Source organism: Ranitomeya imitator, chromosome 1 (assembly GCF_032444005.1).
Source record: "Ranitomeya imitator isolate aRanImi1 chromosome 1, aRanImi1.pri, whole genome shotgun sequence".
NCBI lineage: Eukaryota > Metazoa > Chordata > Amphibia > Anura > Dendrobatidae > Ranitomeya > Ranitomeya imitator.
Genome location: NC_091282.1, coordinates 432,977,199 through 433,004,045, shown reverse-complemented (window position 1 = coordinate 433,004,045; position 26,847 = coordinate 432,977,199). Strand labels below are relative to the sequence as shown.

At 41.0% G+C, this 26,847-nt stretch overlaps 1 protein-coding gene across 1 annotated transcript in view; it reads left to right on the top strand.

Annotated features, from left to right (window-relative positions):
• MAMDC2 (MAM domain containing 2) overlaps positions 1–26,847 on the top strand; it is a 173,428-nt gene that overhangs the window by 81,308 nt on the left and 65,273 nt on the right. The window contains exons 3-5 of the mRNA XM_069763557.1: positions 18,546–18,814; positions 19,560–19,644; positions 25,673–25,810. Coding sequence (XP_069619658.1) covers positions 18,546–18,814; positions 19,560–19,644; positions 25,673–25,810 — 492 coding nt within the window. The remainder of the gene's footprint in view (positions 1–18,545; positions 18,815–19,559; positions 19,645–25,672; positions 25,811–26,847) is intronic.

Genomic DNA, 26,847 nt, shown 5'->3' with positions numbered 1-26,847 from the left:
CAAGTTCCCTTTTAAAAATAACATGTCAAATAATACATTCTGGACTGTTACTTCACTGGCTTTAATCACTTTAAGGATACATGTTTTGTAAGCTGGTAAAGCAGTAGTCATGTTCAGATTGTTCTTTTCAAATTACCGCTTCTGAAATGCCAGGATTTTAAAGATTTACCCTCGATTTAATTTTTATTTAATAAATCCATAGTGCAAATGAAAATAAGCCACTTTGTAATATATCTTATAGGAGAAATTTGCTTTTTTATGTACCAACATTTCTCAGTCAATATCAAAATTATCAATTCAGAGGTAAAATCTGTGTAAAGTGTGATGCAGTGACCCCTGTGGCAGCTAGGGGGCGTTTTGTGTGCTCCTCGGGATATGTATGGAGGCGTATCTGTGGTTATAATGGTGGTGAAACAGCAACTGACAGAATTGTAAGTGGCCGATATGTGTCGCAGAGGGTGTCTGTGCAGTAAGTCTGAAGTAATGTTGTTGTTCTGGGACCTGTAGTTCCAAAAGTGTTTAGTTGTCAAGAGAGACTTACTGGGCTAGTTATGAGAGATGGGTGGGTTGAACTAGTGACACACACACACTCCCACTTGTGTGAGTGGTTACAGCTTCATAATGTGACCAGGGTATGGGCCACATGTTCTCTGAGTGTGGACTTGAATGGTCTATGCTGGAAGGTCCTGGAGAGCCTATGTGTTGGGAGTGTCATCTCCCTGAAGAGCACGTGGTGGGGCTTTGGACCTGGTGGCCTGGGGTGTTGGACAGACGTCCTGAATAGCACCCGGACAGGTCACATGCCTGTGTGTTGGACGGTTCCCGGTAGGGACGGATGTCCTGAATAGCGCACTGAGTAGCCTGTGTTGGAAGTCCTGGGAGTAGGCTTCCTGAAGAACACAACCTGTGTTGGATGTCCTGGAAGTAGACGTCCTGAAAAGCACATACCAGTGTGTTGGACTATCCCAGGTGGGATGGATGTCCTGAATAGCGCACAGTGAGACTATGATCCTGGATGGTCTGTGTTGGAAGCTCCTGTGAGTGGAGTCTTCCTGGAGCACCTGAGAGACCGTGGACCTGGGCGGTCTGTGATTGGGAAGCTACCGACCTTCGGTGGCTCTGGACTAACTGATGTGTTCCTGCCAGGCAAGTTGGTGAACCCTCTAAGGCAGCTTCCCCGAGAGAGAGAGGACTGACAGGAGGTCAACATGTGGAGCAGGAGCTCCAGAAAGGTAACACCCGGGAAGGGGGGCTATCATAACGGCAGCGACGTATCTGCCAGTGGAACAGACTATTGGTGCTTGTTGTGTTCCATGGATAGTGATGAACTGTGCGGTTTCCCACGGTAACTGGATGAAGTGAGGTCCAGCGTGTTTAGAAATGGCGAACCAATGTCGTGTGCACTATATGACACGGACATTGATACGGCGTACGGACACCCCCCGGGAACTAGTCAAGGAGGGCTGGCGGGTGTAGTGTCTGAACTGTGAGTTAAAGCCATATATGAAATATCTGAGTCAAAGCTGCAACTTAATGTCACCGGTTGGTGCCTGTTGTGTTCTATGGAGTTTATAACGAACTGTGCATAACCGGTTTATGATGCTATAATAAACTAAATAGACTGTGTTTAAGTGAAAAAACGTGCCTGTGTGACTGAATCCTGTTGCTAAGCGAGTGTCCCCCAAACACATGCAGTAAGCACAATCTTACAAAAGTTTAGACAGATTTTCCCATTACTGAGATAGGAAATGGCGGCTGCTGTGGATACACGTGTATGTAGGAGTGAGGAGCTAGAGACAGAGCTCTATATAGGAGGGAGGAGCTAGAGACAGAGCTCTATGTAGGAGGGAGGAGCTAGAGACAGAGCTCTATGTAGGAGGGAGGAGCTAGAGACAGAGCTCTATGTAGGAGGGAGGAGCTAGAGACAGATCTCTATGTATGAGGAGCAGCTAGAGACAGAGCTCTATGTAGGAGGGAGGAGCTAGAGACAGATCTCTATGTAGAGGGAGGAGCTAGAGACAGAACTCCTCCATCTACATAGAATCTCATCAGTAGCAACTTCCATCTCTTATCTCAGTAATGGGAAAGTCTTTCTGCACTGAATACACATTTCACCTACGAATTGACAATTTTGATAATGACTGATCAATTTTGGCAAATAAAAAAGCAGATTTCCCTGATAAGACATATTATAAAGTTGCTTATTTTGATGTGTACTATTGACTTAGGAAATAAAATTCAAACTACCATAACGCTTTAACCCCTTTCCCACCGTAGACGTATCATTACATCTATGGTGGGCTCCCCATGTTTGCTGCGGGTTCTGACGATGAGCCTGCAACTTTTCCGGCACATGTGAGCTGTGATTTGAACAGCTGACATGTGCCCCTAACAGCCGCAGGCGGAATCGCGATCCACCCGTGGCTGTTAACATGTTAAATGCCACTGTCAATCTCTGACAGCTGCATATAACATGCTCGCTCCAGAAGTACATCACTAATTCCACCCATCTGCGCCCGTGTCACATGGGTGGGGGTCGCTGATGGGTTGGCATGACAACCCGGGATCTGCAGCAGACCCCTGTGATTGTCATTGCCGGATTGCTATGAGCGGTCAGCGCTCATAGCAAGTGAGCATTTTAGCCACATAGAGCAGGGCTGAAGCCCTGCTGTTATGGACCTGGTGGTTAGGAGCACCCGGAACGACCTGATGGTTAAACTCACACAGGACAAGCTCTGGGAAGTGGGAACTCTGCTGACCGCAACCCCTAATCCTATCACACAACTAGAAATAGCCGTGGAGCGTACCTAACACGACCTAGACGCCTCTTCACAGCCTAAGAGCTAACTAGCCCTAAAGATAGAAAATAAAGCCTACCTTGCCTCAGAGAAAATCCCCAAAGGAAAAGGCAGCCCCCCACATATATTGACTGTGAGTTAAGATGAAGTCACAAACACAGAAATGAAACAGGTTTCAGCAAAGGGAGGCCAGACTTACTAAACAGACTGAGGATAGGAAAGGAATCTTTGCGGTCAGCACAAAAAACTACAAATGACCACGCATAGTGTGCAAAAAGACCTCCGCACTGACTCACGGTGCGGAGGTGCCACTCTGCATCCCAGAGCTTCCAGCTAGCAAGACAAAATCATGATAGCCAACTGGACAAGGAAACAATGAACAAATAAATAACTAGCAGGGACTTAGCTTCTGCTGGAGTAGACAGGTCACCAGAAAGATCCAGGAGCAAACTGAACCAGTACAAGAACATTGACAGCTGGCATGGAGTAACGATCTGAGTGGAGTTAAATAGAACAGCCAGCCAACGAATAAACTACGTCACCTGTGGAAGGAACCTCAGAAGCAGCAGCTCCACTCACAGCCACAAGAGGGAGTCCATGGACAGAACTCGCCAAAGTACCATTCATGACCACAGGAGGGAGTTCGAAAACAGAATTCACAACACCCTGCTCTGTGTAGCACAAGCGACTGGATGATCGCAGCTTATAGTCTCCCATGGTGACTATTGAAGCAAGCAAAAGGTAAAAAAATATTTTTTTTAAATGAATATCTAAACATTCAAATCACCCCCCATTCTCCCTATTCAAAATAAAACAGATTTGAATAGAGTAAGAGCGACATCATTTTATTTTCCCGCACAATCACCACATCAATTATGCATTTTCTCCAGCGTTGAAGAAGAGCCTGCGTGCCGTGCTCATTTTTTTAACTAGCGGAGGAGAGCTACTTTTTTAATGAAGAAAGCAGAAAAATCTAGCTCACAAAAAAGTGAATTTTATTTTACAAGGTACATGAAGCAAAGATTAAAATTGTGTGTTCACAAAAGACAGTACAAGCATCCTTTGACTCATTTTGAGTCAAGAAAAGAGCGCATGTCGCTCAAAACGCGTCCAGGGATGCATGTTCTCTCTTTTTTGTGAACACACAATTTTTATTCTTTGCTTCATGTACCTTGGAAAATAAAATGCACTTTTTTAGACTTCATCTGCGAGCTGAATTTTTCTGCTCGCTTCATTAGATGTTGCACCCTGCCCAGGTGCTATCCGTGCTCCATAAGTGTGGAATTGCAGGTGGTGAGCTGGATTTTCATCTGTGAAGCTACTTTTTTACCTACAACGACAGCATCATGGACAAGAAAATATTTCCCACGTAGTCCATCTTTCATTGTCCCAAAGAGATGGAAGCCTAAAGGTGCCAAATTCAGGCCATATGGAGGATATGGTTGGACATTGCAGCCACATTTTGCAATGTGTTTGGTGGTTTTGACACAGGTATGGGGCAAAAATTTGTAATTCATAATTAGCAGTTTTTAATATATTCCTGATCACTAATTTAGGGGGAATTTCGAAGCTGACAGGGTTTATTAAGCTGCGGACATATCATTGGTGCAACCCTAGGGTGAAGGTTGGTAATAAGCCCATTTCTACCTCCAAAGGTTGAAGTGTGTATTTTAATGAGCTACTGGACTGTGAAGGGCCCATATTCTGTTCTTGCACATTGGCCCTCTTCTGTAGATTTCCGCCCCTGACCAGAGCTACGTGGTCACAGCCATTGCAGCAAACCTTTGCATGCGCCTGTGTCATAACTTTATGTTACTAGTGCATGATAATGTTTTTATTGTGTTTGAAAGTACCGTAGGTCTCCAAAAATAAAATATGGATTTAAAAAGACCGTCCTACTGCTAGTAGTTATATAATTGTATTTGAGATCTGTATCACGCTGTTGAAGCTAGCGAGGTCTCGATCAGGTTTTATCTTCTTTCCCTGCGAGCAGGTCTGGTCCTCATTTGCTTGCAGTATGTAAATCACCACATGCACACAAACCTTTCTTATAAAATATATTTTTATATTCCTACCACAGACAGTCCACTTCACACATCTGTCAGATGGCTGTATAGTTGCTCAGATACAAAGCCTGTCTGTCCTGCATCCTTCCTTGCAAAACCTCTTGATTTATCTATATGCACCCTGAATCTCAGCACACGGTTTTATCTTCAAAGCCATTTCTGGACTTGTTCCCTGAGCCTTTTTACAAAATATTTTCCTTTGTGTATTTCAGTTCCCATCTTTGTACTTGGCTGTCTTGTCAGTATAAGCGCACTTGTCCTTTCTGACCTTTCCATTGGGATACCTCTGTGAACTCCAAATAACCTTATTCTTATAGAATGAGTCGAACAAGAGACCATTTGAAGCAAACCTTGAGATTTGTGGATTCTGAGAGTAGGGATCCACTCAGATATAATTCAGTACTGTGCTTCATGCTTGTTCTTGTCTTCTGCAGAAGGATTTACATATCAACACATAATTTACAACTCATTTCTTATACGTTGCATTAACAAAATGACGTGCAATAGCCGGCGGTCTTATGTCAACATGTAACTATTAACTTTATTGCTAACAAATACTAACCTTCGGTATACCTCAAGAGTCAGGCCTAATATAAATGTCTCACATATTAGATGTGGGACACAAAAATATATTAAGACTAAATACAATTAGAGATTCTAAACAATAGGGATTTTATTGCGTCCTTTTTTATTACTGTTATTTTTATTTTACTATGCATGTTTCGATAGAAGTCTTATCCTTCTGTACAGTTAAGGCCCAGTTCACATTTGTGTAGAAGTATTCTTCTAAATCCCAGAAAAACCGAATTTAGACAGAATTCCCTGCAGATTCTTTACTATTATGGGGCAGACAGAGTCACTTTGGACTCCATTTGGCCTCTGTTCTGGTGGAGTCCATCTTTTTAGGTGGACACAAAAGCGTGGAACACTATGCTTTTGTGTCTGACTAAAAAGATGGAATCCACTGAAACAGAATGGAGGCCAAGTGAAGTCCAATGTGATGCTGTCTACCCCATTATATAGGGGGTTCTGTCTGAATACCATTTTTCAGAGCGTTAGATGACTAGTCGAATACCCCTACACAAGTTCTCAGCACAGAACACTAAAAATGTGAACTTAGTCTTACATTTCATTTGTTAACAAGAATGACTATGCCTGTCAAAACCTAGTTTTAGTTTTGCATTTCAATATGTATGTGGGCAACTGGACTAGTGTCACATCATGCAGACATGGTAGATGAGGGGGCACACTGGTCTTGGTGGAGTCATGGTGATTTAGGTAAACATGCTGAAATATAGATAATGGCAATCACCCATACTGATCTTGGTGGACCCAACAGAGCTCATGAACATGCAATTTACTTTTTTTTTTTTAAACTGTTTATTTTTGAAAGATTTTCCTTTTTCTCGTACAAATAGCGTCATAAACATAAGTATAGTTGTAGCAAAATTATGCAAAACAATGCAAAACGCAATTTACATCTAAATGGGTTGTCCCATCATGACAATCCCCAGCTACAAGTAGGAAACTGAGAAGTAGGTCATGTAAATTATTTCAAGGCTGGCTTTAATTTATAGCCCAAAAAGAGCATAACACAAGATATTTCAGTTGGGCAACACAGTAATTGGAACAGTAGCGCAACAGAACTTTACAAGAAGGACTATTTGGCTGTGATACTGCTGGTTCATAAAGAATTTCATCAGCACTGTTATATACTTATTTAGTTCTGTACCTGGGCCCTTAGTCTCTACCATCAATAATGACATTTAGAGAAAGCTAATACTTGTAGCCACGGAAGATGCATCAAATAGCTGTTTTAGATCTTTTGTTATATTTATGAGGCACGTCATATTGAGTGAGGTATAGTGAAGAATAGCAGACTAGCAAAGTTTCAGGTAGTATACCCTTCGTCAGGCTGAAATCTGAGAGGGACCTTCTTGGTTATATCAAGGAATCTGGTGTTAAGGGTGGTGCCACATACACACTTCTCAGCACGTGACAGGAAGCGCATGCATGGGTTAATTTATCTCCTCTCACACAATCCAGCTCTCAACCTGTGTTTTAGGCTATAAAGTGAGTATAAATCACACCCCAACACATTCAGCATGCCTCGATTACTTAACGCTGCCACCACTCATCAAACATACGGGGTGAGGAGTCCCCAAAATATGTTACTGCAAAACAATCAAAAGGTCACACATTCACTGAAGGGCAATTGGATTCTTTTAGAGCATACAAGGTCACATTTATTAAAGATTTTAAGCTTTATTATAAAAATATACAGTGCTTTCAATAAATATATAAAAATGTAAAACTAAAATGACACACAAATATGCAAAATAGTTATAAAATAAAAAGGGGGAAAAACAGAATTAGCTAAACGTTTCCATCTACAGTTGTCGTCTGTTGTCCTGAGGGAAGAAGAGGATGACGGAGGACATCAGCCTTCCAGGCTGTCTTCACATGTGAACCCCTTCGTGACACCCAGCTTTCTATAGCCCTGATCATAGGCTCATATTTCCAGGATTCCCGGATTGGCTCATTCAAAGGTTGCTGTTTGTGAATGGGTGTGACTCAAGCTGTAGCATTTCAAATATCCTGTGCCTTCCCCCTTCCTTCCTCTCTATATACAGACAATAGGAAATATTCCTTCTAGTTACAACCACCTGCTAGCTCTGTGAAGCTGCCAAAATTACCAATCTGTGTCATAATCACATTTGAAAGACAAAAACATCTTTACATTCTTACACTCGGCGCGTTTCCCCTCTTTTGAGGTTCATCAGGAGTGAAATGATAGTGTAATTGATAAAGACTTAGCTGACAGATGATATAAAGATGAATGTCATAAGGTCCATATGATGCTGGACATCCAAGGTCAATCCCCTATGGTAGATTTGATTTCTTTATGTGATGTCACAGTTTGATCATTAAGGCTCTGCTGATCGTTCCGAACCCCCTTTCTTTGAACTATCATATGAATGTGTATTATAGGCGACATCAAATTCTGGTGGGAGGTTCAAATACTTTTGATGTTAATAAGGCACTAAGCACTTTAGATGATCAGAGTAGCTCATATTGCTCTCTTGGCGGCATAACGTCATAGATCACATATGGCAATTCTGGCATATTTGTGGCTTTTCTTTCCATCTGTATGGATGAGTGCCGGACTTTTTGTGGCAGTGATCATTTCCTTGTAGCTGTGGACGCTAAGCAGTTTATCTGTTACCCTCTCCCTTAAAACTATATCTAGCAAGGGATAGAAGGGACAGCCGCTGATGAGCTGGGGCGCCATTCTCGTTGCATCTAGGGTGCCAACCTCCGCTGCTAGGCAGTTTTGAAAAATACAGAGATGAATAGATAAGTAATATTTCATAAATAGAGAATTCTCCTGTGTCAATCATTGACCCTTATAAATCTATAAGCTCCACATATATACAGTACTTCAATACTCTGACACTTCCATTTATTTTTTATATTTTGCCTTCTCCTCTGCTCCAAATTAGGGCCAGTAGGGTGAGCCGACGATGGGCGGGGGTGCCAATGCGCAGGATTTAGGGTGCCAACCTTCGCTGACAGGTAGGGTAATCTCAGTTTATTATAGGGACAGGCACCTCCCTCGGTATCTTTAAGTGTCTATATGATACTTTGGTGGTGGCATGTGTTCATTTCACTTCAACAGAAATTATAATAAAGTAAATAAAAGTTGTATTTTAATATATCTTCAAGTTGGGTGTTTCTCGTGCCTCCCTCTCTCCCCTATACATAGAATGTTATTAAAAAAAAACAAAAATTGAGTTTGGTTTAACCTGGTACACATGCAGTACATAAACGCATGCTCACTTTGGCCATAAAGCATAAAAAACTACAAGAAGCAAAATAAGCATAAACCCTGCTGTAACTAAATACAATAAGTAAAAAGTAATAGTGCATTTAAATAACACAGGGTTCTTAGTAATACTGTTTTTGATCAAAAATAGCATAAAAGCCATCCCACCACATCACAGTGATCGGGACGGTCCTACACTGTCTAATAATAAAAACCTTACCATGTGTCAGAGTTGACTTGTGAATAAGGGCAGACAAAAGGACCAGGTCCCGACCTGTGAATACCAGTCTGGGGAAGCTTTTAAATGTAATTTCCAGCTCAAGGGAGAGAGGCCACACCAGTGGGATGGCTTTTATGCTATTTTTGATTAAAAACAGTATTACTAAAAACCCTGTGTTTTTTAAATTCCCTTTTCCGTTTTACTTATTTAGTTACAGCAGGTTTTTTTTCTCATTTTGCTTCTTGTAGGTTTTGTGAATATAATCTTATTAGTAGTAACTAACACCAATCTCAGTAATGGGAAATTCTGTCTTCACTGAATGCAGATTTTACCCATGAATTGAGATTTTTTAAGTTTCCACACCAGGGGGAGAAAGATGCTGATTTCTTGGATAAGACTTATTACAAAGTTTCTTATTTTCATGTGCACCATTGATTTATAAAATAAAAATTAAGACAGCGGTTACTCTTTAAGTGATTGTATATACGGTAAGTTGTATACACAGTTGGAAGAACTTTGTGGACAGTTAAATAAAAGTATTGGTTGGCTCTTTGGAAAAACTGTGCTCATAATGTGTATACTTTGCCTGCCGCCTACATAGGGTCTGATGTATAAATTATTTACACTGTGTGCAGAATTATTAGGCAAGGTGTATTTTAGAGGATTATTTTTATTATTGATCAACAACTATGTTCTCAATCAATCCAAAAGACTCATAAATATCAAAGCTTAATATTTTTGGAAGTTGGAGTGTTTTTTTTAGATTTGGCTATCTTAGGAGGATATCTGTTTGTGCAGGTAACTATTACTGTGCAGAATTATTAGGCAACTTAATAAAAACCAAATATATTCCCATCTCACTTGTTTATTTTCACCAGGTAAACCAATATAACTGCACAAAATTTAGAAATAAACATTTCTGACATGCAAAAATAAAAACCCAAAAAATTAGTGACCGATATAGCCACCTTTCTTTATGATGCCACTCAACAGCCTTCCATCCATAGATTCTGTCAGTTGCCTGATCTGTTTACGATCAACATTGCGTGCAGCAGCCACCGCAGCCTCCCAGACACTGTTCCGAGAGGTGTACTGTTTTCCCTCCCTGTAGATCTCACATTTTATGAGGGACCACAGGTTCTCTATGGGGTTCAGATCAGGGGAAGAAGGGGGCCATGTCATTATTTTTTCTTCTTTGAGACCTTTACTGGCCAGCCACGCTGTGGAGTAGTTGGTGGCATGTGATGGAGCACTGTCTTGCATGAAAATCATATTTTTCTTGAACGATACCGACTTTTTCCTGTACCGCTGCTTGAAGAAGTTGTCTTCCAGAAACTGGCAGTAGGTGTGGGAGTTGAGCTTCACTCCATCCTCAACCCGAAAAGGTCCCACAAGTTCATCTTTGATGATACCAGCCCATACCAGTACCCCACCTCCACCTTGCTGGCGTCTGAGTCGGAGCTCTCTGCCCTTTACTGATCCAGCCTCTGGCCCATCCATCTGGCCCATTAAGAGTCACTCTCATTTCATCAGTCCATAAAACCTTTGAAAAGTCAGTCTTAAGATATTTCTTGGCCGAGTCTTGATGTTTTATCTTATGTTTCTTGTTCAAAGTTGGTCCTTTTTCAGCCTTCCTTACCTCGGCCATGTCCCTGAGTATCGCACACCATGTGCTTTTTGTTACTCCAGTAACGTTGCAGTTCTGAAATACGGCAAAACTGGTGGCAAATGGCATCTTGGCAGCTTCAGGCTTGATTTTCCTCAATTCATGGGCATTTATTTTGCGCCTTTTTCGCCCAACACGCTTCTTGTGACCCTGTTAGCTATTTGCCATGAAACGCTTGATTGTTCGGTGATCACGCTTCAAAAGTTTGGTAATTTAAAGACTGCTGCATCCCTCTGCAAGACATCTCACAATTTTGGACTTTTCAGAGCCCGTCAAATCTCTCTTCTGACCCATTTTGCCAAAGGAAAGGAAGTTGCCTAATAATGAAGCACACCTTATATAGGGTTTTGATGTCATTAGACAACACCCCTCCTCATTACAGAGATGCTCATCACCTGATTTACTTAATTGGTAGCTGGCTATAAAGCCTGAACAGCTTGGAGTAGGACAACATGTATAAAAAGTATCATGTGATCAAAATACAACTTGCCTAATAATTCTGTACACAGTGTATATTGTAGACGCATCTAAAATTAAGTGTTTAAGGGAAGACCCCCCCCAATACTATAAAGTATTTAAATTTTATATTTATGATGCATGAAAAATGCTTTCTCAGATTAATCGTTCCTGTGTTAGGCCTTAGAGGCCATTAGTGTCATAAACATCTGCTCAACAAAGTGCCCTCTATTACATAATGCGAGTTACATTTTGTGAAACACATGGAAAAATACGAGATAAAACTCACATCTTAAACAAATAAGGTGCTGCATTGAAATACAGAGATTTTTAATATCTTTCTGTGGCTTTATGCATGGGTTCCACACACATGTGCACATTCCCTTTTGACTTTCCCAAGAAGATCATAGCTGACGATGCGATTCTAAAGGGCGATGGGACCTTGACGTATTTCTACAGATCAGGATCTGGTGTGTTTATTTATAGTTCTTCTATTAAAAGAAGCATGTATATCTTAGCATGACTTTTCTACAAAAAAAACTCAGCGCCCCTGAAAAAGAGCTGAGCTGCAGTTCTGGAGAATGGCCACTATGCAGAGTTCCGAGCAGGAACAGATGACAACTGATTGGTCAGGGTGTCAAGTGTTGGACTGCCACTGATCTGATATTGATCACCTATCCTGTGGATATTAGTAGAAGACAGTGCCTTTAAGATTTTTCACAGCACAAATATAATGTTGCTTGGACAGATGTATCTAAAAATATTTTAAAATAAAATGAAATTGCATTAAATCAGTGAGAACGGCTTATGGCATCAGAGGGGCAAGATAGAATTAAAAACTATAGCAAAGTTTGTGTAGAACCTTAGTGTGTTATATGCTCAAAGGTTTTTTTTTTAATGTTAGTGCCAGAACTAGTGATGAGCAAATGTGTTTAGATGCTTGGATAAGGTGTTATATCAGCATGCTCAGCTGCTAACCGAGTGACTTTGGCGTGCTCAAATAATATGTTTGAGTCCCCACGACTGAATGTCTCCCGGCTGTACGACAGCCGCAACAAATGCGGAGATTTCCTGTTAGGCAACCCTGCATGTGTTGCAGCTGGCGACCAGTCGGAAGACATTCAGCCGTGGGCACTCGAACATATTATTTGAGCACACCGAAGTCACTCAGTTAGCACCTGAGCATGCTCATATAACACCTTATCCGAGGACATTCGCTCATCACTAGTCAGGACATGACCTTTTTGCAGTCTCACGTTGCTTATTGCTATGTATGTAGTTTCTATAGGAATTGGCGCTGGCTGACAACACATCATGTGCAAACTGCTGACTGCTCATCCTTTTGTCATCGCACTAAAGCACAATATTGGAACATTGAAACTTTACTCTTTACAGATTTGTAACTCTATTTTGTCTACAATTATTTGTTGTAAGTAGCACAGTTTTGTCTTTTTATTATTTAATGTACTTTTATTGGAACAGAAGAATACTTTTTTCAGTTCCTTTCCTTTGTGCCTTAAAAAGTCCTCTCTCCTTCATTTTGTCACACGTTTGAAGACTCTCTATCACCATTTGTTTCTTGTAAAGTCTGCACTATAACACATGACAGACCTGAACTGTGTCTGACTGACCACCTCGGCCATAACGGGGTCTGTAGGAATGTGTTAAGATTCTGTTTTTATTAAGGAGGAGAGAGATGAATGCTATAACTGCTTATGATATGATCCTGATTGTACTAATTTGGCCAAGAGAGGCAATGCTTGTACAAAGTCTTCTTATGGTAAATGTATTCAAAGTGCCTCACCATTATATATTTTGATGGGCTCAGGATATTATTCTGGATACATTATTCAAAGGGGTTGTATCACCTATACAATTTGATCATTGATTGGGGTCCAACAGCTTGTATTAACCCCCAATCTACAGAACGGGGATTTTTTTTCTTTGTTAGAATGGAGTGGCAGTGCGCTTGTGCGGCCTGCACTTAATTCATTCACTATAGGAGTTCCGAACACTGCTCTCAATTTTTTTTTTTCCAGCCCAGTAGGGAATGAATAGAGCGGAGGTCAGGTGTGCCAATTTGTAACCGATAAAAGTTGCCCATTGGGTATAAAAATTCTGCAATCTACTTCTGCGATATCCAGCGGTGGGTCACCCACCACTCAGGACATTATCTTCTAACCCATGGAAAAGTGTTAACTTGTTTTCACTGGATAACCCCTTTAAGGAAAACCTTTAAAAATATTAGGACCTTCTTTTTAAATAAATGGGACATCTGTACAATACTGAACATTAAAGCAGTATATATATTTATGGCACATGCACATGTGTGGCCACCTGTCTACACAATCCTACGCAGTTGAATGTGGCAACCAGGAATCCTCACATTAGGCATGTGATTTTCGGGTTTTCCACATAGATGTAGGTCCCAGAGGTAAGACTGACATCTATCATTGATGTCCATGTTGGGAATACCCTTTTGTTATTCAGGCTAGATTAGAGTGCTGGTAGATAAGACAGCAGCCCCAAATCATGATCTCTACAAGTATAACAGTGCATGCAAATGTATTAATGCAAATTATGCATAACTCAGGAATAGTCTATATACAGTGGGGCAAAAAAGTATTTAGTCAGTCAGCAATAGTGCAAGTTCCACCACTTAAAAAGATGAGAGGCGTCTGTAATTTACATCATCGGTAGACCTCAACTATGGGAGACAAACTGAGAAAAAAAATTCCAGAAAATCACATTGTCTGTTTTTTTAACATTTTATTTGCATATTATGGTGGAAAATAAGTATTTGGTCAGAAACAAAATTTCATCTCAATACTTTGTAATATATCCTTTGTTGGCAATGACAGAGGTCAAACGTTTTCTGTAAGTCTTCACAAGGTTGCCACACACTGTTGTTGGTATGTTGGCCCATTCCTCCATGCAGATCTCCTCTAGAGCAGTGATGTTTTTGGCTTTTCGCTTGGCAACACGGACTTTCAACTCCCTCCAAAGGTTGAGATCTGGAGACTGGCTAGGCCACTCCAGGACCTTGAAATGTTTCTTACGAAGCCACTCCTTCGTTGCCCTGGCGGTGTGCTTTGGATCATTGTCATGTTGAAAGACCCAGCCACGTTTCATCTTCAATGCCCTTGCTGATGGAAGGAGGTTTGCACTCAAAATCTCACGATACATGGCCCCATTCATTCTGTTATGTACCCGGATCAGTCGTCCTGGCCCCTTTGCAGAGAAACAGCCCCAAAGCATGATGTTTCCACCACCATGCTTTACAGTAGGTATGGTGTTTGATGGATGCAACTCAGTATTCTTTTTCCTCCAAACACGACAAGTTGTGTTTCTACCAAACAGTTCCAGTTTGGTTTCATCAGACCATAGGACATTCTCCCAAAACTCCACTGGATCATCCAAATGCTCTCTAGCAAACTTCAGACGGGCCCGGACATGTACTGGCTTAAGCAGTGGGACACGTTTGGCACTGCAGGATCTGAGTCCATGGTGGCGTAGTGTGTTACTTATGGTAGGCCTTGTTACATTGGTCCCAGCTCTCTGCAGTTCATTCACTAGGTCCCCCCGCGTGGTTCTGGGATTTTTGCTCACCGTTCTTGTGATCATTCTGACCCCACGGGGTGGGATTTTGCGTGGAGCCCCAGATCGAGGGAGATTATCAGTGGTCTTGTATGTCTTCCATTTTATAATTATTGCTCCCACTGTTGATTTCTTCACTCCAAGCTGGTTGGCTATTGCAGATTCAGTCTTCCCAGCCTGGTGCAGGGCTACAATTTTGTTTCTGGTGTCCTTTGACAGCTCTTTGGTCTTCACCATAGTGGAGTTTGGAGTCAGACTGTTTGAGGGTGTGCACAGGTGTCTTTTTATACTGATAACAAGTTTAAACAGGTGCCATTACTACAGGTAATGAGTGGAGGAAAGAGGAGACTCTTAAAGAAGAAGTTACAGGTCTGTGAGAGCCAGAAATCTTGATTGTTTGTTTCTGACCAAATACTTATTTTCCACCATAATATGCAAATAAAATGTTAAAAAAACAGACAATGTGATTTTCTGGAATTTTTTTTCTCAGTTTGTCTCCCATAGTTGAGGTCTACCTATGATGTAAATTACAGACGCCTCTCATCTTTTTAAGTGGTGGAACTTGCACTATTGCTGACTGACTAAATACTTTTTTGCCCCACTGTACATGTAAGTAAATGTATTGTTTACACCCATATAAAATATATATGGTCAGATGCTTGTTGACAACAGTGCACGTAGGTCGCATAGGTAGTCACATTTCATATTAGTAAACAATATGTGGACTGTGATCTGTGGGGACAACCTGCTACATTTATACATGCATACAAGCCACACTATCTCTTCAAGATGGCAACTGGCTCATAATGTATGTGCTGACACTAGGAACCCATTATCCACCTCCTCATACCGTAGAGCTTTTGTATTAATTTAGCCTATTTTATTTTGTTTTCCCAGATGAAATTACTAGAAACAAACTATTTTGATAATGTGCTTTATACTGTAACTTTGTTAATCATTCTACTTATTCTGTACCTATATTATCAGAAACATTGTTACATGTTTTGTTCCTCTGGCGTGCCCACTGTAAAAATAATCATAAAATAAGCTTTACTCATTCCACATAAGGTCCAGCTTTGCCTTTTTGCTGATGCCTTGGTCTTTGAGAGGCTGCATGTCACGGGTGTGTCGCTCTGCATCTGGCTGCAGAAGGTTTCTGCATTCGGCATTACAGACACCTCCTTAATCCTTCTGACTCTTGGTCCCAGTGGCAACCTCCCTCCCACTCTAGTTGACACACCTGGACCTGGGGGTTTATAAATCCCCAGTCTGCTGCAGAGAGTCGCCGGTGATATTCACATTTTTCCCTTGTGAAGGCTTGGAGCTATAGCAGTTGGCTAACTTCCTCTCTGGAGCTGTTTGAGGACGTTTGGTGTTACCTCTCTGAGTCTGCTCATGCTAAGTTCATTCCCCTTGTTTGTCTACCCTTTTGTCTTTAGTTTACAGTGGGGGTTTACCAGTGCTCATCCTCTCCCCCTCCGTATCCAGGGCCTAGCTCTAGGGAGATACATGGCTTAGGTTTTCTGCTTGGCGATTGGTGAGGAACCAATTTAGGGATGGTAGGGCAGGTAGGGTGTTATCAGATCTGCCTAGGGGGTCTCAACTCATCCTTTCCCTAGTGACTGGGCTTCCTTCCCCTCATCCCTTTGTGTTGGTTTTAAGGTACCTTCACACTCAGCGACGCTGCAGCGATACCGTCAACGATGTCGATCGCTGCAGCGTCGCTGTTTGGTCGCTGGAGAGCTGTCACACAGACAGCTCTCTAGCGACCAACGATCCCGGGGTCCCCTGTAACCAGGGTAAACATCGGGTTACTAAGCGCAGGGCCGCGCTTAGTAACCTGATGTTTACCATGGTTACCAGGATAAACGTTAAAAAAACAAACACTACATACTTACATTCCGTGTCTGTCCTCCGGCGCTCTGCTTTCCTCTGCACTGTCAGCGCTGGTCAGCCGGAAAGCAGAGTGGTGACGTCACCGCTCTGCTTTCCGGCTGGCCGGCGCTGACACAGGATGCAGGAGGAGTGCAGAGAAGCACAGCGCCGGGGACAGACAGCTGAAGGTAAGTATGTAGTGTTTGTTTTTTTAACGTTTACGCTGGTAACCAGGGTAAACATCGGGTTACTAAGCGCGGCCCTGCGCTTAGTAACCCGATGTTTACCCTGGTTACCAGTGAAGACATCGCTGGATCTGCGTCACACGCCGATCCAGCGATGTCAGCGGGAGATCCAGCGACGAAATAAAGTTCTGGACTTTCCTCAGCGACCGACGATCTCCCAGCAGGGGCCTGATCATTGGTCGCTGTCACACATAGCGATTTCCTTAACGATATCGTTGCTATGTCACAAAAAGCAACAATATCGTTAACGATATCGTGACGGTACCTTTAGTCTTCCCGCACTGTGCGTGACACTGCACTGGTGAAGTCTTGACCAGGTCTGTGGAGTTGGAATTGCAGTTGTGGAGTCAGAGTCTGTGTCCATTTTGGTGGAGCCAGAGTCGGTATAAAATGGATAGACTCTGACTCCTAAAATATATAATAAATTGTGTTCAGTAGTTCAATGCAGGATGTGCTGTAAATGTTTTCATAATTTGTAAAAGTTATGAAATGTTCTATAAATGTCTGTTCTATTCCTGATCTAAGGATCTTGGCTTTCAGTTGAAATGAACCTGTGCTGCACTTTATGTACATGCTCAGCAGTGAGCCAGTGCTGTTGTGTCGGAGTCGGGAGTCAGTAGGTGAACAAAGATATTTTTGTTATTTTTCTGAAAAGTCAGAGGAAATTAAAAAAATATATAGATGTTTCCAGACATTTTCTGTTGTTGTTTCTAAAATTTTAAAGGAAAAATAAATAAATAAATAAATAAAATGCATGTGACATCTAATGGAGAAAAACTCTTTTTAGCTGTAATTATCATGTAAGTGGTTTTACTTCCGGATACTTTTATTCAATTATAGGTATAATACTGAATTTGTGCCAGGATGTGTTTAGTCTTCTCTAAAATAGAAATAATGAAAGAGTGCAAGATAAAATGACCAGCCTAGAGTTTCAATTGTAAGTCTACATGTATCTTTGTAAGCAGCTTTGGTTTAGTTTTTTCAACAGATCATAGATTCACATGGTAACCATTGCTATATAATGCTTTAAATGCGTCTGTTACATTCCACTTACATCTGCTTTTTGACTGGTTGGTAACATTGATAGCAAAACGTAACAGTGGAAATTGTGTGACCTGACCACTTGTGCCTACTGAATATTTTTTTGATGCACATTTTATGGTGTGTTTTTTCTTTACATTATTTCAATATCTAGGGCTGTCTATGCTATATTACAGAGTTATAGTTTAGCTTTAATTGGTGAAAAATTGGAAAAATTTTTAGAAGTAACATTGTAAATGTCTCATATTTGTCACAGGCTGTATTTCCTCTCAAAAATGGCCCCAAAAAAGGTACAAAGTCTTTAACATGTTAACATTTTTCAGCTGGATTCATAGGTCGCCTTTTCTCATACACAGGAATGTTTTTCATCTAGTGTACTGGATCCATTTGTGGTCCATGATTCATCTTTTTTGGTCCTTGTCAGCTTTCTGTTATTCTTGCTCGAGAAACTATAACAGATGGTCGTTTCCATAGTGTCTCCTATCAACCAGTCAGTGATAAAAGGACACGGTATCCATATGCTGTCCTCTTTTTTGCAGACCCATTGAATTAAATGAGCGAGTTGGGTTGAGTTTGAATAGGCGTGTTTGGTTCCTTTTAGCCTTTGTCACCCCAACCTTGGAGAATCGACAAAATTAATCTCACAAGTTTGTCCTTTTCAGCTCTAAAAATACATACTAAATGATGTATAGTATAGAAAGTATCCTCATCATATCATGATCTCAAAAAGTGAGTTGTGTTTCTTCAATTTTCAGGTCACTATGTTTCATTGGATACAACTCGTGGAATTCAAGGACAGACGGCTGTTCTTCTTAGTCCTGATCTCCAGCCTGATGAATGGAGCTGTCTTCGACTGGTTTATCAAATTACTGGACTAAAGTTCTCCCCTAATCCCAGTATGTTAAATGTTTTTGTCAGGCCTGAAGGAGAGAGCTTTGATAACCTTCTATGGTCAAGCCAGGAACAGTCAGATGGCTGGCTGATAGCAAGTATGGACTTAAGAAACTCAACAAAAAAGTACAAGGTAAACAATTACTATAGATTTTCATAACTTTACATTTATTGAGAGAAATGCGTACATTAGATACAATTAAATAAACTATATACAAACATTTGTGTATAGGCTTAATAGTTCACTTAAATTTCACTTTAGTATATCATTAAAATATTGTGCCTAGAGCTTCAAGACAGTAACAGTAAGGAACAATTCACACAACCGTATTAAAAAATGTGTCAGATTTTCATTCAGAAAGAACAGACTATTTTCCCTTTGCATTGTCATCCTTGTGGCATTGGTTTTTGTACATTAGCAGTAAATATACTTTATAAAACCAAATACAGAGAGTAATGTTTTTATTTTTATATATATTTTTTTATTTTTTATTCTTTTTATTTTGATGTTAAAGAATCGCAATGTATCTGTTAAAATCGGATGCTATATGGTTGCTCTGTATGGGATTCAATTTTTTTTGCACATTTGTAGACGAGCCTCATCCGAAATCCGTAAGAAACTACTGCATGCGGGCATTCGGACCGTCATCTGAACAGCCCAACAGCATAACATAAAATACGGTCACGTGAATTTACCCTAAGGAATTTGATTTACCCGCGGCTGCTCTCCTTCATCTGCACTTCTCCATGGCGTTCACCAAGATGTGCCTATAGAGCTATGCCAGTATGAAATAACGTTAGCAGTATTGCACTTTTTATCTTTGGGAAAAGACATCTAGCATTCTAGGCATAAAGTGTTTTTTTTAATTCTGTTGTAGATCTTATTGGAAGGAATTCTTGGAGCTGATGAAAAAAGCAGCATAGCAATTTATGAGTTAAAAATGACCACTGGATATTGCATTGGTAAGTATGAAAGTGTGAAAAGATTAAATCAGCTGTCATTTGCCTGGAAAGAGGCAGGCTCAGCCCCGGAGCCTGCATGAAAGAGAGAGATACAAGCTATGATACACCTATATGTCATAGGAGGTGAAGGGGTTAAAATCATAGTTTCCAATACATTGCCTCCTTTTTCATCATATGATGTATTCGGCAGCGCAGTGAAAGATCCATCCTCCATGTTTTTCCTTTCCTTTGTATGTATTCTGGGTCTGCAGCAGTCGATCTACTGATTTTTCTTTGGTGTTGTGGTACACAACCCTGCCAAGTGAGCTCATCCCGGCACCTATCGTTCTCCTAGTCTCTATCTCGGTAAGATCCTATTTTGCACTATTGTCTTCCAGTTTTCTCCTGACTGAAAAATAAAAAAAAATGTGTGGCTCAGATTATGGTCATACAAGCCATTTTTTTTTTTTACAAAGTTCTGAATTTTCTTTAAGGCCAGTCTCACACGTCCAGATAATTCCGGTACCGGAAAAATCGGTACCGGAATTATCCGTGTCCATGTGTCCGTGTGCTTACGTTGAACATCAGATTGGCACACGTGCGGCAGCCGTGTGCCGCCCGTGTGCCGACTGAGGACCACACGGACCGTGCAGGAGACAGCGCTACAGTTAAGCGCTGTCCCCTGCGTGCGGTGCTGAAGCCGGTATTCATCCCTTCTTCCCAGCAGCGTTCGCTGGAAAGAAGGAATGAATAATTTTTTTTTTTATTTATTTTTGTTTTTAAAATAAAGTTGCCGGTAATCTGCCCCCTCCCACCTCCTGTGCGCCCCCCTGCTGGCATTAAAATACTTACCCAGCTCCCTCGGCGCTTACATCCTTTCAGCGTTGCTGCTTGTCCGGTATGAGCGGTCACGTGGTGCCGCTTATTACAGTAATGAATATGCGGCTCCACCCCTATGGGAGGTGGGAGGGGGGAGATTACCGGCAACTTTATTTAAAAAACAAAAATAAATTAAAAAAAAAAGATTATTCATTCCTTCTTTCCAGCAAACGCTGCTGGGGAGAAGAAATGAATGGGGCTTCAGCACCACACGCTGGGGGGGGGACAGCGCTTACAGTAGCGCTGTCTCCTGCACGGCACACGGACTGCACACGAACAACATCCGTGTGCGGTACGTGTTTTACACGGACCCATTGACTTTAATGGGTCCGTGTGATCCGTGCACTCCCATGAACACTGACATGTCTCCGTGTTTTCCAAACGGACATACGGTCCGTGAAAACACGCTGACATGTGCAGAGACACATTGATTTTAATGTGTCTACGTGAGTCAGTGTCTCCGGTACGTGAGGAAACTGCCACCTCATGTACCGGAGCCACTGATGTGTGAAACCGGCCTAAAGGGAATCTGTCACCCGGTTTTTGTTACTTAATCTGAGAGCAGCATAATGCAGAGACAGAGAACCTGATGCAATGTAATCACTTTATAGGCTGTTTGCTGTAGTCGTGATATAATCATTACTTTATCAGCAGGATATTATCACTAGAGGGCTAGTGGTTTAGGTAATTAAATCACGCCCCCACCACTGATCGTCAGCTTTTTGCCTATACACAGTATACACAAAATGTAGCCAATCAGTGGTGTGGGCGGGGCTATACAGAGTTCAGCATTCAGAAAACTCTGATATCTGTAGCAAATAAAATAGTGATTTTATCAAATCTGCAGCAAGCAGCTCAGTAAGTGACACTGGAATCAGGGTCTTTCCCCCAACATCATGCTGATCTCAGATGGAGCAGCAAAAACCAGGTGACAGATTTCCTTTAACCGCTAAAATATGAAAAAAACACCAGAATTTTGACATTACTATAATCATAGTGCAATCATAGGCAATGTATTGGAAACTACGGTTTTAACCACTTCATCACCTATGACATATAGGTGCATCATAGGTCGTGTCCCTCTCTTTCACAGAATATTTTCATCGCACTACAGCATTAAAAGATTTTTAAAAAGTGGTGGAATAGTGTTTTTTTTCACCATTTCACCCAGCTCATTTCTTACCCATTTTAAGTACTACATATGTTAAAATGAATGGAGTCATAGTCGATGAAAAAAAATCTAAAAGGTATGGCTTTTGGAAGATTTGGAAGAAAAACCAAAAGGGTAAAAATGGAAATTGAAAGTCATTATTTAATGTGTTAAACATTAAGTTACAAAAGGCTTCATTAAGATGTCAGTGATTTTTCTTGTACACAAAAAAAGATCAGATTTTCATTAGTGTATTCATTTTTACCATCAGTGTTTTATCAGTGATTTTCTCATGAAAAAATAAATATATAAATTTTTAAAGCGACAGCACATGGATGGCAGTGTTGACCCATAGACTTGAATGGGTAATTTTGATCGATGACCAAATAAAAAACTATATGTCTATGCTATTTTTTTGCGTACACACAGTACACAAAAATCCACAGGTTGCAATGGTATATGCTCTATCTGTGAAAAGCAATAATACAGGTGCTTCTCACAAAATTAGAATATCATCAAAAAGTTAATTTATTTCAGTTCTTCAATACAAAAAGTGAAACTCATATATTAGAAATTCATTACAAACAGAGTGATCTATTTCATGTGTTCATTTTTGTTAATGTTGATGATTATGGCTAGCAGCCAATGAAAACCCAAAAGTCACTATCTCACTAAATTTGAACAATTAAAATAATTAACAAAAAAACACCTGCAAAGGCTTTCAAAATGTGTAAAAAGGCCCCTTAGTCTGTTTCAGTTAGCTCCACAATCATGGGCAAGACCGCTGACTTGACAGATATCCAGAAGGCAGTCATTGACACACTCCACAAGGAGGGTAAGCCACAAAAGGCCATTCACAGAGTGCTGTATCCAAGCATATTAATGGAAAGTTGAGTGGAAGGAAAGGTGCACAAGCAACCAGGATAACCACAGCCTTTAAAGGATTGTTATGGAAAGGCCATTCAAAAATTTTGGGGAGATTCACAAGGAGTGGACTGCTGCTGGAGTCATTGCTTCAAGAGCCACCACACACACACATATCCAGGACATGGGCTACAACTGTCACATTACTTGTGTCAAGCCACTCATGACCAGTAGACAAAGCCAGAAGCGTCTTACCTGGGCCAAGGAGAAAAAGAACTGGACTGTTGCTCAGTGGTCCAAGGTGTTATTTTCAGATGGAAGTACATTTTGCGTTTCATTTGGAAATCAAGGTCCCAGAGTCTAGAGGAAGAGTGGAGAGGCACAATCCAAGCTGCTTGAGGTCTAGTGTGAAGTTTCCACAATCAGTGATGGTTTGGGGAGCCATGTCATCTGCTGGTGTAGGTCCACTGTATTTTATCAAGACCAAAGTCAGTGCAGCCGTCTACCAGGAAATTTAGAGCACTTCATGCTTCCCTCTGTCGACAAGCTTTTTGGAGATGGAAATTTAATTCTCCAGCAGGACTTGGCACCTGTCCACACTGCCAAAAGTACCAATACTTGGATTAAAAACAACAGTATCTCTGCGCTTGATTGGCCAGCAAACTCACCTGACCTTAATCCCATAGAGAATCTATGGGGTATTGTCAAGAGTAAGATGAGAAACACCAGACCCAACAATTCAGACGACCTGAAGGCACCTATAAAAGCAACCTGGGCCTCCATAACACCTCAGCAGTGCCACAGACTGATCGCCTCCATGCCACGTCGCATTGATGCAGTAATTGATGCAAAAAGAGCCCCAACCAAATATTGAGTGCATTTACTGAACATACATTTCAGTAGGCCAACATTTCGGATTTTAAAATCGTTTTTCAAGCTGGTGTTATAAAGCATTCTAATTTGCTGAGATAATGACTTTTGTGTTTTCATTGGCTGTAAGCTACAGTTAGGGCCAGAAATATTTGGACAGTGACACAATTTTCGCGAGTTGGGCTCTGCATGCCACCACATTGGATTTGAAATGAAACCTCTACAACAGAATTCAAGTGCAGATTGTAACGTTTAATTTGAAGGGTTGAACAAAAATATCTGATAGAAAATGTAGGAATTGTACACATTTCTTTACAAACACTCCACATTTTAGGAGGTCAAAAGTAATTGGACAAATAAACATAACCCAAACAAAATATTTTTATTTTCAATATTTTGTTGCAAATCCTTTGGAGGCAATCACTGCCTTAAGTCTGGAACCCATGGACATCACCAAACGCTGGGTTTCCTCCTTCTTAATGCTTTGCCAGGCCTTTACAGCCACAGCCTTCAGGTCTTGCTTGTTTGTGGGTCTTTCCGTCTTAAGTCTGGATTTGAGCAAGTGAAATGCATGTTCAATTGGGTTTAGATCTGGAGATTGACTTGACCATTGCAGAATGTTCCACTTTTTGGCACTCATGAACTCCTGGGTAGCTTTGGATGTATGCTTGGGGTCATTGTCCATCTGTACTATGAAGCGCCGTCCAATCAACTTTGCAGCATTTGGCTGAATCTGGGCTGAAAGTATATCCCGGTACACTTCAGAATTCATCCGGCTACTCTTGTCTGCTCTTATGTCATCAATAAACACAAGTGACCCAGTGCCATTGAAAGCCATGCATGCCCATGCCATCACGTTGCCTCCACCATGTTTTACAGAGGATGTGGTGTGCCTTAGATCATGTGCCGTTCCCTTTCTTCTCCAAACTTTTTTCTTCCCATCATTCTGGTACAGGTTGATCTTTGTCTCATCTGTCCATAGAATACTTTTCCAGAACTGAGCTGGCTTCTTGAGGTGTTTTTCTGCAAATTTAACTCTGGCCTGTCTATTTTTGGTATTGATGAATGGTTTGCATCTAGATGTGAACCCTTTGTATTTACTGTCATGGAGTCTTCTCTTTACTGTTGACTTAGAGACAGATACACCTACTTCACTGAGAGTGTTCTGGACTTCAGTTGATGTTGTGAACAGGTTCTTCTTCACCAAATTAAGTATGCGGCGATCATCCACCACTGTTGTCATCCGTGGACGCCCAGGCCTTTTTGAGTTCCCAAGCTCACCAGTCAATTCCTTTTTTCTCAGAATGTACCCAACTGTTGATTTTGCTACTCCAAGCATGTCTGCTATCTCTCTGATGGATTTTTTCTTTTTTTTCAGCCTCAGGATGTTCTGCTTCACCTCAATTGAGAGTTCCTTTGACCGCATGTTGTCTGCTCACAGCAACAGCTTCCAAATGCAAAACCACACACCTGGAATCCACCCCTGACCTTTTAACTACTTCACTGATTACAGGTTAACGAGGGAGACGCCTTCAGAGTTAATTGCAGCCATTAGAGTCCATTGTCCAATTACTTTTGGTCCCTTGAAAAAGAGGACGCTATGCATTACAGAGCTATGATTCCTAAACCCTTTCTCCGATTTGGATGTGGAAACTATCATATTGCAGCTGGGAGTGTGCACTTTCAGCCCATATTATATATATAATTGTATTTCTGAACATGTTTTTGTAAACAGCTAAAATAACAAAACTTGTATCACTGTCCAAATATTTCTGGCCCTAACTGTATAATCATCAACATTAACAGAAATAAACACTTGAAATAGGTCACTCTGTTTGTAATGACTCTTAATATATGAGTTTCACTTTTTGTATTGAAGAACTGAAATAAATTAACTTTTTGATGGTATTCTAATTTTGTGAGAAGCACTTGTAAGTTCGAGAAAAATGGACTATTGAATGAGGCTTCATATTAAGAATTCTGCATTTTTTTTGTTCATATGTATAATGTAAAAGAAAATGTAAAGGCCAGTATTTCCACTGTAGCAACACAACTAGGGAAAGGAGAGCTAAGGAATTATAAACCTATAATAAATCACATGGTTATAACTCAGCCTTTCGTATTCTTGCCGCAGAAAACAAAATAATAGTTTGTCTGGATACTCAAGGATCATTATGGATATTTGGAAAAAAACAAAGAGAATGCCTCCTATGATGAATAGCAGCATATTAATTATGACCTATGTATGTAATTATCAACATTTTGACTGCTTTTATATCATTGCAGAGTGTGATTTTGAAGAAAACCATCTCTGTGGCTACGTAAACAGCTGGAACCCAAATGTAAACTGGTTTGTTGGAGGAGGCAACATCAGAAATGCTCAGGCTGTTATGCCTAGAGACCACACACTTGGCACTGACTTTGGTAACTATAATATCTTATATACCCTACAAAAATGCCACACCTTATAAATAGCTAAAATATATACGGTAATTTATTAGATTTAAAGCATATCATAAGACATACAGTGGGAAAAAAAGTATTTAATCAGCCACCAATTGTGCAAGTTCTCCCACTTAAAAAGATGAGAGAGGCCTGCAATTGACATCATAGGAAGACCACATCTATGAGAGTCAAAATGAGAAAACAAATCCAGAAAATCACCTTGTCTGATTTGGCAAGATTTATTTTGCAAATTATGGTGGAAAATAAATATTTGGTCACTTAAAAACATGGAAGATTTCTGGCTCTCACAGACCTGTAACTTCTTCTTTAAGAGGCTCCTCTGTCCTCCACTCATTACCTGTAGTAATGGCACCTGTTTGAACTTGTTATCAGTATACAAGACACCTGTCCACAACCTCAACCTCAAACAGTCACACTCCAAACTCCACTATGGTGAAAACCAAAGAGCTGTCGAAGAACACCAGAAACAAACTTGTAGCCTTGCACCAAGCTGGGAAGACTGAATCTGCAATAGGCAAGCAGCTTGGTGTGATGAACTCTACTGTGGGAGCAATAATAAGAAAATGGAAGACATACAAGACCACTGATAATCTCCCTCGATGTGGGGCTCCACGCAAGATCTCTCCGTGGGATCAACATGATCACAAGATTATAAGCAATCGTAAGCAAAAATCACAGAACAACATGGGGGAACCTAGTGAATAACCTGCATAGAGCTGGGACCACCGTAACAAAGGCTACCATCAGTAACACATTACACCACAGGGACTCAGATCCTGCAGTGCCAGACGTGTCCCCCTGCTTAAGCCAGTACATGTCCGGGCCTGTCTGAAGTTTTCTAGAGAGCATTTGGATTATCCAGAAGAGTATTGGGAGAATGTCATATGGGCTGATGAAACCAAAGTAGATCTGTTTGGTAGAAACAAAACTCGTCGTGTTTGGAGGAGATAGAATGCTGCGTTGTATCCAAAGAACACCATACATACTGTGAAGTA